The sequence below is a fragment of the Alexandromys fortis genome, unplaced genomic scaffold (assembly GCF_014885135.2).
Source record: "Alexandromys fortis isolate MF-2015 unplaced genomic scaffold, M_Fortis_MF-2015_v1.1 scaffold_62, whole genome shotgun sequence".
NCBI classification, from domain to species: Eukaryota; Metazoa; Chordata; class Mammalia; order Rodentia; family Cricetidae; genus Alexandromys; species Alexandromys fortis.
The window spans coordinates 3,421,838-3,435,489 of record NW_026067942.1 but is presented as its reverse complement, the minus strand read 5'-3'; the positions used below and the strand labels follow the sequence as shown (position 1 = coordinate 3,435,489).

The 13,652-nt window shown below is 43.5% G+C and overlaps 1 protein-coding gene across 2 annotated transcripts in view; it reads right to left on the bottom strand.

Annotated features, from left to right (window-relative positions):
• The window catches only part of Esrrg (estrogen related receptor gamma), a 541,176-nt gene that overhangs the window by 47,266 nt on the left and 480,258 nt on the right, over positions 1-13,652 (bottom strand). For both annotated transcript variants that reach the window (XM_050148263.1, XM_050148262.1), the window contains one exon: positions 12,479-12,640. In XM_050148263.1, coding sequence (XP_050004220.1) covers positions 12,479-12,640 — 162 coding nt within the window. The remainder of the gene's footprint in view (positions 1-12,478; positions 12,641-13,652) is intronic.

Here is a 13,652-nt window from a genome sequence, read left to right as displayed (position 1 = left end):
TGTGTGTGTGTGTGTGTGTGTGTGTGTGTGCATATGCAGGTGTATATGGATGTGTGGAGCTCAGAAGACAACGTTGAATATTGTCCATCTGGCAACTTACACATTTATTTATTTATTTATTTATTTATTCATTTATTTATTTTAGGTTTTTAAGGTGGAGTCTCACTGACTTGGAACTCACCAAGTGGGCTAGAATACAACAATAAACCACCACACTTGGCTTTTGGAAACGGAGTTCTTGGGGAAAGCGTCAACACTTTGCTTGCTGCACTATCCCCTGAGCCCGCCAGACTCAGCCACACACACTGGCAGCTTTGGGTTCACGCCCTAACGATACTGAACTGACCTGTGATCAAAGAGCAAAACAATGCCAAAATATCTCTTATCATTGACAAGTTATCTACATCAGTCCTCATTTTTCCTGGAGGGGAAAACACCTAGCCAGCATGAATACAGTCAAAAATACGGTCTTGAACTTCTATCCAGAAGGAAGTATCATAGCATTTTCATTTCTGAGGAAAAGAAATCTTTAGAGAAATACCAAGGTTATCGGGGTATTGATAGACACATGGAAGTAAGCAGAGAATGCTTAGAAAGTTTTGTCAACCAAAGAGATTTTGACTAACGAATCCTATGGCATTCTTACAAAATGTCATTTATATGAATCCATCAGTGTCCCGGCCACACACACAATCCATGATTCACATGAGATGAGAAAGAGGCCGTGGAGAGCGGAGGTCAGCAAGAGTCCTGACAAATCCCTGACAGAGGCAGTGCAGCAATCTATTCTATCTGGGTAGCAAAAGTTCTTCTGTGGAACTCTGTACACTTTAACCACCCCCATGCTCCTCCCCCATGCTCCCTCTATGCCCCCCCTGTGCTCCCCCATGCTCCCCCATGTCTCCCTACGCTCCTCCCCCCTGCTCCACCATGGTCTCCTCCTATGCTGTCCCATGATCTACCCCTATGCTCCCCATGCTCTTCCCCTCTTCTCCCCGCATGCTCCCCCCACCAAGTGCTTGTGAAAGCCACTGGGAAAGCCCTCTTGTCTGCTCCACCCACATCTGCATCATTTCTTTTAACACATTTATCTCTTGACCCTGCAGGTTTATCCCGACCTTGGGATAACTATGAAACAGGTCCACCCAGTCATGAGAATGAGCACCGCCAGGATGGTATTACTGAGACGGCAGGGAAACAGAGCTCCATGGCTTTTTTCAGCTGGAGTTCATGACCCAGAGTTTTATCTTTGTATGTTCTTGAGAATCACCATAAATAAAAACACAAATATTGAAAAACATACCTATACATATACTTACCAGATTCTATTTATTATCTATCCACTATCCATCATCCATTTAATCTATCATCTATCTATCTATCTATCTATCTATCTATCTATCTATCTATCTATCTATCTATCTATCTTCCCTCCCCTCTCTCTCCTCTCCCCTACAGTTTTGGAACATACAAAAATTAGTTTATGGAAGCTAGGAAAGTCAAGAGCAATACTCAAGCTATACATATAGACATATATACATATATATAGAGTGGTAATCATGAAAATTCTAGTGTTTTACCTGAGCTGGGCACTGGTACTTATCTATGAAATAAAAAATAATGATTCGGGAATTCCATGCACACACTCTTCCTAAAAGAACACTCAGCAGTGAAAAAAAATTAAATAAATCACTTCTGTATTTAAAAAGTGTTTTTAAATGACGCAGAATTCTCTAGAAAACCATTTCTCTGGTGCCTGAAGTCCCCAGCTGCCACACAATTTATATCTCCTTTCTCGGCTCTTTGTTTTTCTGCCATTTTCCCTGAATGTCAAAGTCAATTTAGTGCGTTTCACTTTGCTGAATAAATCAGAGGCGAAATCCTTGCTAAAAGTGAAAATTTGATTTGCTAAAAGGAGCTTAGGGCAACTATTAATCAATATATCCAGAGTGTCAAAGCCAAGGCCAGGATAGACACGCATTCATTTGGAGATTGGCTGAGGCGGGTGAAGGGGAAAGTGCAAGTGGCCACTACGGGAAGTGAGGCCAGGGCTAGAGAGAGGGTCGGCCACCAAGGAGCAGAGTGAGAAGCCCCGTGCGCGGGGTTCTGGGCACCACACTAGAGAGCAAAAGTGACTTTAATTGAACGCTTAGACACATGCAGGTTGTGCTCATTCTGCCAGCTTTGTAGAGGGCAATTTTCTCACCGTGTCCAAACAGGTTACTCTTTTTAACTCTTCAAGAAGTTAAGAGAACAACCTAAAAGTCCCAAGAATAAAAAGAAGTCTAGAAAGATTAAAGGGAGCTAGGCCACGTCCACAGAGTGCCTGTATTGTGACAAGTCTTGGGACAGTTCCCAGCTATTTCAGGCTCCCGAGAGATCATGGTGAACTGTAATCCAAATGACTAGTTCTCCATCACATCAGTGAAGAGAGCTTCGTCATTACCAGGAACCCATCTAAAAATTAGGACAGATCGTAAGATCAAAGACCCTCTGGGAGACTGCAGAACTATTTTCCAGAGCACCGAGCAATATCACCGTGTAAATTGCTTCAGCCATTCTGATTTAACACTTTTCAAATGGAAGTTTCCATCAGATAGTTCACAATTAAGATCTTGAAAGGTGTCAGCCCTGACTTCAGCAGGAAATCGCTTTCCTCCATGTGGAAGACAAGGTTCTCTGTGGTGAGGCCTTCTACTTCTCTCTACACTTCTTCTAACAGCCGGTCTCCGCCCCCTCATCGTTCCATTTAGTTGGGAGTTCATTGTTCCCAAGGTCCCCTCCCCACACCCCATTGTGAGCTCTGAGAAGCAGAACTAGTGAGGTGTTCATGCCTGTGTGTGCACGCGCAGTACCTTACACTGCTCTCACTGAATGGTTATCTGAGGCAAGGGGAGAGAAGAGAAGGGAGGTGGCTATTGCTTCAGCACTGGGTAGTAGAGCATCTTCCTGGTTTGCTGGTTGATGGGGGAGTAGGTGGGTTGGTTTAGAATGGGTCTCACCCTGTGTCCTAGGCTGGCCTTGACCACGAGCCATGTTCCTGTCTCAGCGTCTAGAGTTCCGGGGTGACGAGAATGGCCCACGCCCATCTGCGTCACCATTTCTCCATGGTACAGAGCTGCAGCAACTCACTTCTGCTTCTTTCCACCATTGCCAAGCAAATGCTTGCGCCCCTCCACAGAGTTGGAATGGGGAGGGAGTCTCTTCTTTCTTACAGAGCATTCTCAGACATTCACATGAGTAGCCAAATGGTGACTGCCCGGCTTCATTAATATTTGTGATGTCTAGGGAACACCATCAATCAAGCATCTTGATCTTTTTATTGATTTAAAAATGCCATGCATGTCCTTCTCTAATCGCTGACCTTCCTTTAACCTTCAGGTTTGGAAATGTACAAAGTTTAGACTCAGCGTGAATATGTTTCTATTTGTTATCAAATACAAACTGGTGCCCTGGGATAAATGACAAATAAATGGGGTGACACAGATTGGGGGGGGGAAACACGTGGAAACCACTGGCAAAATATAGTTTTTCTTGATATAGAAGGGGTATTGAGTAGGAAGAAAGGGGGAAAAAACACATGGAAACCACTGGCAAAATATCATTTTTTTGATAGCAGGGGTATTGTAGGCCCGGTATAAACTCAAGTTCTTAGCTCTCCAGCGTGCTCCTCTGTGAGGTGGAGCGAAGAGAGAGGTGGCAGAAGGGCTGAGGACCGCATCAAAGGATGCTCAAAGTAGACCAGGTATGGTTATGACACGCCTTTCTGTAATTCCAGACGAAGCAACATAAACTGAAAATCATCCTGAACTGCACAGTGAAGCTGTCACTTAAAAAATAAGCAGGATGTAAACACAGATTAGTTGTATTTTTAGCTTAAAACCCATCAAAAAATTGCCAGTGAATAATTCAGATTTGAAACTAATAAAGTTATAACTCAAGAAGAGAATCATACATACACACACATATTGTATACCTAACATCCATATATACATATGCATTTATACAGTCATAAATGCATAATGGGAATAGGTGCTTTGTTATTATATCTTTTAATTTCCTAGAGTACTGAACATAGTGCTATGTGCATAGCTGACACTTGACTACTTAAAATGCATCTGGGGATTTACTGTGAAGTCACGGTTTTTAATAATGTGCTATAAGATTACAATTCCCTTTGGATTATGAGTACACAATAGTATGACTATATATGAATGGAAAACTATGTGGAAATCTCCAGTGATGGGCAAGGGTAAAGCTGAATAGAGCTCACATGAGCGGAGGGAATTCAGGAGGATGGCAGAGAGGAACAGTGGGCCTGTCGCCTGGCTCTTCCTAGGGAGATGGGGGGAAAATCTATTTCCTTCAGATAGGCCACCTCCAACAGACCAAAGAAATTATTCCAACTAAGTCTGGGTGTTGTCTTGGAGGGTAACAGTGGCTGTCAACCAGACACTTTAGCACCACCTTGGGGACACGCCTGTTGAGGTGTCTGCAAGAGTTTCAAGTCTCTATCCTGGGTTAACTGTTGTAGGAAGTCTCACCGATATGTAGTGGCATCGTTCCGTAGCCCAGGGCCCAAGAATAAAGGTAAGGTGAGTTGAGGGTGAGCATCATCCCCCCCGCCTTGTAACTACAGATGCAAGGCGAGCTATCTCACGACCCCGTCCCCACACCTTCCTGACTGCTGTGAATAGTGCCCTCAATCTATGACCCAAAATAAACCTTCCTTCCTTGGATGGCTTTTGTGAGGGATTTCTGTCACTAGTGCAGTACAGCGATTGGATTATGGGGTTATCTATAGAGTCATGGGTGAAGGGTTACACACGGCAGTGCGGGTGACTCAAGAGCAGGTACATCACTTAAAAGTCTCACCCCAGCATGGCTGTAAACCCACAAAAGCTTCATCCAGCAAGGACCCTGAGCAATCTATAGGCGGTTCTTTGAAGAGTTTCTTCTAGGTAGGTAATCGTCTCCTGCTTGTATAATATCAAGCAGGGATCCTATGAGTCCTAAAATTTAGCAAGGCACCTGAGTCTCTTGGGTCCCTTAGCTTCCTAACTCTTATGATGGGAGATGGGATGTAACTATCAATTTTTTGCATTTATTGAATTGGTGTGTGTATGTGACAGGGAACAGATGACATTAGCAGAAGTCCACTCTTTTCTTTCACTGTGTAGATCACTTCAAAGATCATACCCTGGTTGCCAGGCAGGATACACTGAGCCAATCTGCTGACCCATGGGAGGTAATTATTTTTAAAGGACTTTGACAAGGTAATCTGTGACCTGTATTAAAAATAAGTGAAAGGTATGGACGAATATCGAAAGCATGAATGGCGATTCTAAGTGCTGGACGTACATGTGCAGGAAAGAGCTACACAACACGTCACGCCTTCCAGCTAGTGCAGACTCTTTTATGTGACGTCTCCCAGCCCCACAATCCAGGATGTGAAAGGCTCTTTGTGTGGACATCTTTCCCAAGTCATTCAGCTCAGGTGCAGAACATCCCTTATTAGCACAGTTTCCAGGACTGGGCCTTCCCCATGGTTCCTTCTTGCATGCTGAATGCAGACGTCCCCGCTTCTATATCAAGTGTCAGGCCTGAGAGCTATCTCCAGTCACTTGTACTTCTCTCTCTTCCTCCTCATTGCTTGGGGAAGTCAAGAAGGGCTTTCTAGCACTAATTTTATTTCTCTTCTCTTTTTTTATATCTCATCAATATAAGAAATGGCAAACAAGCCCCTCCACAGCACACAAAATTTTCCCCTAATTTTCCTAGCAAATCAGAGGTTAATAAAGAGGGCAGCATCCTAATGCCTCCCCCTGGTGAAACTTTTTTTTTTTTTTAGTAAAGTAACTCCTTTCTGGGCAATAGCTGAGCGTTGGTGTCTTATCCGCCACTCCAAGGAAAGGCCATGAAACCCTATCACAGCCTGCCTGTGATCCCGTCTCATGCATGCTACTTTCTGGGATGGTGATTTATTCTCTAGGTTTAGGAGTGCTCCAATAGAGATATGGTGGCCACCACTCAGCAGAGCGGTCTGTCTCCCCATACAGTGTGGAAGAAGACAACTCTCCCAGGTCCCTCTACCCCAGGGACACTCTATCCTCACATGACTCAGCCTCTCTGTTCCATGGCTTATCACCCACAGCAAGGGGCACACCAACCATCCGGAAGTACAGGGGAAAAGGGAGGCGTATTTGGATTGGACCCATGTATATTCTCAACCTCATCTCTGTGTCTTCTGCCCCATCTCAGGGATGATACAATATTCTTTCCCCAAGTTCATCGTAGGTTCTGCCAGCTATTGTTAGGATGCCAATTACATCATGTGACTTTTCACAGGGAAACATGAAGAAATGACAAATCACACCCCCCCCCGTGTGTGTGTGTGTGTACTCCAGCCTTATCTAGCTTGTAGAACCAACAGGTTTATTAAGAACATGAGTGACAGATTACTTATAGGAGCATTAGTAACTAAAAGCCAATTGTTTTGTCTAATGAAGAAATTTCACTAGAATCACCTGCACAATTCGCAGGCGACTCTGTTTAAGAGTCTTGCCTCTGCCAGCAGCTGTCCACTGTTTTCACAATCTCAGGGAAGGACCTTGTGAGCCTTGCTAGTTTTTAAGCTTCCTGGGCCTTAGGAACCATCCTTGGCTCTCGGGGGGGGGGGGACATTATACCTCAAGGGAGATAATCATTCAAACTCAAGACACTGAGCGAGTGGAGAGGACAGGCCTCTGCGGGTCTCCAGAACAACCTGTGGCTTGTCTCTTGAACTTGATCTCTGCTGGGAATACCTCACTGCCCCACCACTGGCTTACATTTCCTTTCCAGCAAGGGTAGCTGCAGGAAATAGAGGATCCACTGGGGGTGGGGGGGTGGGTACTTCAGGAAATTTCTTTCTTTACCACCCACTAATTTCTGTTTTTTTTTATAGTTCCAAAACTTTAAGTTATTAAATTTTGTCCAGTAGAGACGACATTACTTAGACAATAATGGGTCTTGTTTAGAGATTCCTGTTGTCATATCAATGTTTAAAGCGAAACCAGGAAAACTATAGAAAGTCATGTCAGTAGTAAACAACTTTTGATATAGCCTCTTAATTGAATCTTTTATTAAAAGAATTGTCAGAAATGGGAAACACCGCTAGTGTAGTTATCTACTTTTTAGAGGAAGAAACACACTTAGAATCACTTTATCATAACCTCACTTTCCAAGTGTGGTTTGCTCATAGAGCTTAAACCCCTGTCTTGGCTGAAGCAAAGTCACTGGGTTCTTCCCATTTTTGTCTGATGGCATCATTACATTAGACAGGATGTTACGGATGTGACAGAATGGGCTGGAAACACAGTCAGTTGTAAGTGGAACTGTCACCCTTGCAGAGGACCCAGGTGTAGCTTTGATCATTCATACTTGGCAGTTCACCAGCACCTCTAACTCTAGGTCCAGGGGCCCAACTTCTGCTTCCGGCCTCTGTGGAAGCCTGCACGCACATCGTGGGGACTAATTTACATAGGTGCGTGCTCATGCACATAAATAAAAATAAATTTTTTTAAAAAGAACGTGGCTACGATGTTCCCAAAGTTGAGCAAAGCCTCCTTTGTGAACAGACAGTCTGCTTGTCACGTTAAAAACAAGCGTGGCTCGAGCAGAGCAGGGCGCACAGGTCCGTTGGAGACAGTCCCGAACATGAGCACAGTTCAGCTTCGAGACCCTCTGCTTCAAAATCAGATCTGTTAAATTAATTTAGTTTTTACAAAGAAGACGGTGACCGAAAGCCTGCCGCATGCTTTTCTAAACTACACCACACCACATCCACGCACACTTCATTGTTCAAACGTTCCCCTCTTCTTGTGACATAGGAGGCCGGCGAGATCCATATATACAAGAGGCACTTACACCGGCCAGCTAATATGGGCTATGGCTTTTTAAGTACCACCTGCCAAGCCCACGCTGTATTTTCCTAACGAAATTCCAGAACATAATAATATCCTAATCGGCCACAAAGAACAATCCCAGATCTGCCTGTTTGCCTGATAATCGTCTTATCACACCCTGTGAAACCAAGCTCCGCTGTCTGATGGAGCCTCCGTTACTTGGCAGCCTGTTCTAAAAAAAGGCCGACAATGGAGAGGGAACGAAGTGGAGTGTGCAGGGCCTCCATATCTACATAAAAGAGATTAGAGGCGACAGCGGTCCATTTTACAGCTCAATCATATTGTGTTAGCATGCGCTTATCCGAGCGCGGACGAAATTGAAAGAGAAATAAAAAAGAACCAGGCAGATAGGAAGCAGAAAAGCGAGGCATGAGCAATTTCCAAGGGTATAAAGGGATGCTAATGGCAGGGCCTGTCATTCTTAAAAAGGGCTATTAGGGTACCATCATCTGTTCTTGTGCCCTTACACTCCTCCAGCGAAAGTCAAGCATTTTCTCAGGCCCTTGGAGTACTGTTTTTTCCTATAGATAAGTATGGTCATGTTTCATAACAGCGCACATCCCCGTTCCTGTGACTCATTAATGCAAGTCAACTAATCCTATTTACTGAGAAAACCCCTCACTCTCGGTGTGGTTTTCTCCACTATTTTCTTTGGTAGAATTCTTCACTTTTCACGAGGCCGAAGAAAGCGTGCTAACGTGTGTTTGCAGCAGTGCAGACGGGGAGCTAGCCTGATCTGAGGTGCAAAGCTTTGAACATGCCCGTGGGTGTGTGATTGCATGAACAACCGACAGAGTGAGGATCACGGAGGCATGTGTGTGTAGGTGTGCGCATGTGTGTATGAGTGTGTGTGTGTGAGAGTGTGTCTCTGCGAGTGAATGCGTGTGCGTGTGTGTGCATGAGAGACAGTGTGTCTCTGTGTGAATGTATGTGTAAATATGTGTGTGTCTTTGTGTGTCAATGTGTGTGCAAGTGTGTGTGTGAGAGTGTGTCTGTGTGAATTATGTGCATATGTGTGTGAGAGTGTGTCTGTGTGTAAATGTGTGTGCATGTGTGGGGGAGTGTGTCTGTGTGTGAATTGTATGCATGTGTGTGTGGGAGTGTGTCTCTGTGTGTGAGTGTGTGTGGTGTGCATGTGTGTATGAGAGAGAGAGACAGTGTGTGTCTCTGCGTGTGAATGTGTGTGTGTGTGAGTGCATGTGCATGTGCATGTATGTGGGCACGCATGTGTATAAGTTCACTTTACTTTTCAACATGTTACATAAAAAATTCTAAAGCTAAGGCCAAAGGGGAGTTTCAGTTCACTTCCAGCTATGATCTGACTCCCTAGCCACTAAGTATAAGGCTGGTTCCCTGTGGAGAATGCATTTTTACTTCTATCAAAGCAGGTATGTGACTTTACTCTTTATGCCCTCTTTGACTCTACCTCCCCATCCAATGCTCCTGGTCACACTATGTGTGGTTCTCAGATGCCCTTGAACCCAGGCAGGCTTTGATGGCACAGGGCCTCCTGCACCATTCCCTGCGTGCATATTGTTAAAAAAAATACTTAAGAAAGACTTCAGTGAATTCCTGTTTTCAAAACCCCCATCTAAAAAGCTAAGGTTCCCTTTGGAATCATTTAAAATACCTTCTGGGCATTAGGAAAAGGCGAGCCGTGGGGCATCACAGCACAGTGACCGCTCCTCCATCTGCTGTGGAGAGACTCTAATGTCCGCCCCCACCGATTCTAAGCCCCGGCTTATGACTGAGCACATAATCACATGCTCATTGTTTCTAGCCCTGGAAATGGCACTCCGCAGAGTTATTTAAAGTTCCCATCTTCGCAGAAGTCACCAAGTCTGTGACTCCAGCATGCGTCTCTGGGAGCCCTCATCTCCACTTGGATGCACAATCAAGACTGCACACTCACCTCTGACCTTTCCTAACCACAGGGCTTGGGAGCAGTGGCTATTCTTTTTTAATAGCTGGTCTTTATTGTGACAATTCTGGATGGTATCAAAATACTGCCTTAATAAATCTCTTAACTCGGGGAGAGCAGAGCAGAGCTCACGGAGATAATAGGTGATCGGACATCACCATGGCAGGGTTCACACTTCTCTCTTTGTTCGTGTGTTTGTTTGTTTGTTAATGGCAGGGGTCCTGGGGGGCAGGAGGCAATGCCAAGTAATTTCCTCTATGGCTCTATGGCTCTCCACTTTTTTTTTTTAAGATAGGTTTCTCACTGAACCCGAGGCTCACTTGTTTAGTTAGGCTGACTAGTGAGCAAGATCCCAAGATCCCCCTGTCACCACATTCCAAACCTGGGATGACAGACATGCCACCATGCCTGGCTTCTCGGTGGGATCTGAACTCACTCCCATAAATACGTTACTGTCTTGAGAGACAGTCTTCCTCTGACACAGACTGGTCTGAAATACACTATGTAGCCCAGGCTACTCCAAACTGGGGCACGTGTCCTACTTCAACCTGTCTTCAATGTATTTGGGGGATTCCGAAATTTCTCTTTGCCTCAAATCTCTCTGTCCTTGAGTAGAGGAGAATAAATATCTCGAGCTGGCTGTAGTTCTCAATGGGAAGGGCTGAGGTAGGCGGCTTGGTGTGGATTGTCCCCTGGCATCACACGGTAGTGTCTGAGGACACTTTTCTTTGTTAGGGGTACTACTGGCATCTAGTGGGTAGAAGCTAAGGATGCCATCAGGCATCCTATAATAAACCGAAAAGCTGGCTACAACAAAATTTCCTAGTACCAAGTATCAGTAATGCCACGATGAGAAACCATCAGTTAGAATAATTATATTTAAAATACATGTATGCGTGTGTGTGTGTGTGTGTGTGTGTGTGTAGTAAAAATAAAGAAAAAGAGGCTATAAGAGGCTATTGACTTGAAAGTTGGGAGCATAAGAAGAGATCAAAGGAGTGTGATTGGGAAAGGCTGGGAGTAAGGGGAGGGGGAAGTGTTGTAATTTTACTTATATTAAAAGCATTAAGATAGCAAAAATGTGTAAAAGGTATATACATATGGAACAATGGCATACCACATTAATGATCTATGTTGATTATCTAATGTTTCCATAGACATGTTTCAAAACCCATTAGTTTTGTTTCCCTGCTTTCCTGCCCACCAATAGCACCTCCTTCCAAAGAAGTTTTCATTTACAATTTAGACAAATCTGCTACCTGGTTCTTCTTCCCCGTGATAGGCTTTCCTTCTACAGGGAAGGCCAATCCTCCAGCCTCAGTCTCGCAAATGCTGGAGAGCCACACCTAGTCACCGGATACAGTCTGAGTTCTTGCTCTGCACACCTTTTTAGACCATCCATAGAGGTGTGACTGTATTCTAAATGCAGCATCGTGTATCCCCTGGACCAAACTGTATTCTTTTAGATATTGTTATTCTTGTGTGGGTGTTTTCCAAAGCATACATTCAAGTTACCTATTTAGCGAGTTCTGACTTAATTTGGAGAGCTTTATTAGGAAGCAGTGTAAGACAAAGTAGCCGGTATAATACAGAGTGATGTTTAAATTAGTTTACAATTTGCTTGGTCTCATCTAGAACTGCCCTGAACAAAGCTATTCAGAAATGTCAGCTGTGCCCCTAACCACTGTAACAAATTGTTGCCTGAACGCTGCACACCTAATGACTTCAAATTAGCTTCACCGCTATACTGCCTGACAGTTCGTTACGACTGTTAGCGACATGGCTGGCGTATCATGACCAATAAATTGGTTTCAGTGTGGGCTGGGAAAGGGACTTCCATCAATTTGATTAAAGAAATTACTGTAGCATTCAAAGCATAAAGACAAACTAGTTTAAGGAGACGGAAATAAGTTAGCCATGTGTGCCAGAAAAACATCTCTTGTCACTCGAAAACTTCTTTATGAGCTCTTTGAAAATGAAAATCCAAAGAGATGAAAAGGAACTCAGACACAATACCAACATTTTCAAAATATGTGACCAGGTACACTTTGTGCTATTACAGGATTCTTTTTTTTAAGAAAGACGCTGAAACACTAATTGAGGGAATCTACCATCTTAGTCTAGCATTTCATTTTGTATTTAAATTTATAGTAAATACCTAATTGCAAACGATTGTAAAATTTGTGATTTGTGAGAAGGTTAATGTAAACATTTATGATAAAAAACAAGATGAATGATTCTTAGAAGGAAAAGGGGACATTAGCACTACTGCTGAAAATAATATTCTCATGGAAAAATATAGAATTATTTTAATCAGGAAAAGGATAAAAATTTTTATTTTAACTAAGGAATGGTTTCATGGATTGCATGTTCTTTATTTAGTGGTGGCAAATGGTGCCCTCAAATATGAAATGAATAGTGCATAGATGGAACGGTTATCACTATACTATGCTCTGAATTAAGACAATTGGTACTTAATTGAGTACAAACAATGGAAGTGGTGGTTAAGAAATAATCCCACAGGAAAAATATAAATTCCTCCCATATGGGACATACAAACCTGGAAGTAACTGCAGCCTTGGTGTTTCTAGTGGGCTTTCAGAGAACTCACCTGGAATATGCTTTGCCCATCCAATGATAACCACCAACTCTCGGTCAGCCAAGTCACAGAGTGTCGTGAGGGCTTTGATGTCGCTGTCCGGAACAGTAGGGTCAGGCATGGCATAGATCTTCTCTGGCTCGGCCACCAACAAATGTGAGACAATCTTGTTATCTGTGGGAGCAAACCAGAGCACTGCATGACCACTAACATAGTTACCCACTTTGACGAACCCCAGGGTATTTTGTGTTTTGGAAAATATTGGTAGCGGCCTACAATAAAACCCACATGCGCCATCATGGCTCGCTCTGTGTGCCTTAAGCAGTGTGTAAGAAAATTTGCAGCAAGAAGGAAGTCACTGTGTGTGACAGAAAGCACCCCTTCCTTTGCCTGGCTTTCTGGAAAGCAGACTTGGTCCTGCCGTGAGCATTATTTTTATAGCAAACAAGTAAGAGTAGAGAGGTGTTTCTTGGGTTTGCTCTCCAATTCTTCAATGGGAGCTGGGGAAGTAGATTAAACAGTTTTAGAATAAACCCTCGCTGGCAAGCAGTGAAATATGGACTCATGCAGAAAGCAAAGACCCACGAGTGTCCATAGTCTTAATAGGCACAAAAGTCATTAATTGTTTTAATTCCCTTTAAAAAAAAAAAGTCAAAGGTCAGAGCCCTTATGCCAGGATAAATTACTGACTATATAACTCTATTTCCTTGGGATGCATTAAATAAGAGTTGCCCTCCTTTCCCCTCTTCTCCATGTACCAAGCCAACCCTCCAAATACAGCTAATATCTGTGCCCATAAAAATGACCTTTGCTTATAGGATACAACATTTTCTCCTCCAAGCACCTTAGTCTTTAATCTTCTACTCTCATCTGTTGTCCTGAGTTCATTCTCTGTTTCAGATTTATCTGTCTGAAATTTGTGATCTATGCTTTTGAAATCTTCATAAAGTCAACACTAGAGACAAATGGAAAGCGTCTCATCCGATGTGTTTTACTGCTCTGGGGCATGAGAGGGTTTATGGAAGGGCCGTTGAGCCTGGCTAACACAATGATTTTTCTCGTTGGCCTGATTTTCAATTTCTCTATGTAGCTTTAGATGTGATTCTCTCTCCTATGTGAGGAGATACAGATGGGTAAAAACCAATTCACATATTTAAGAGTCCTGGTAATATCCTCCTAGAAAATC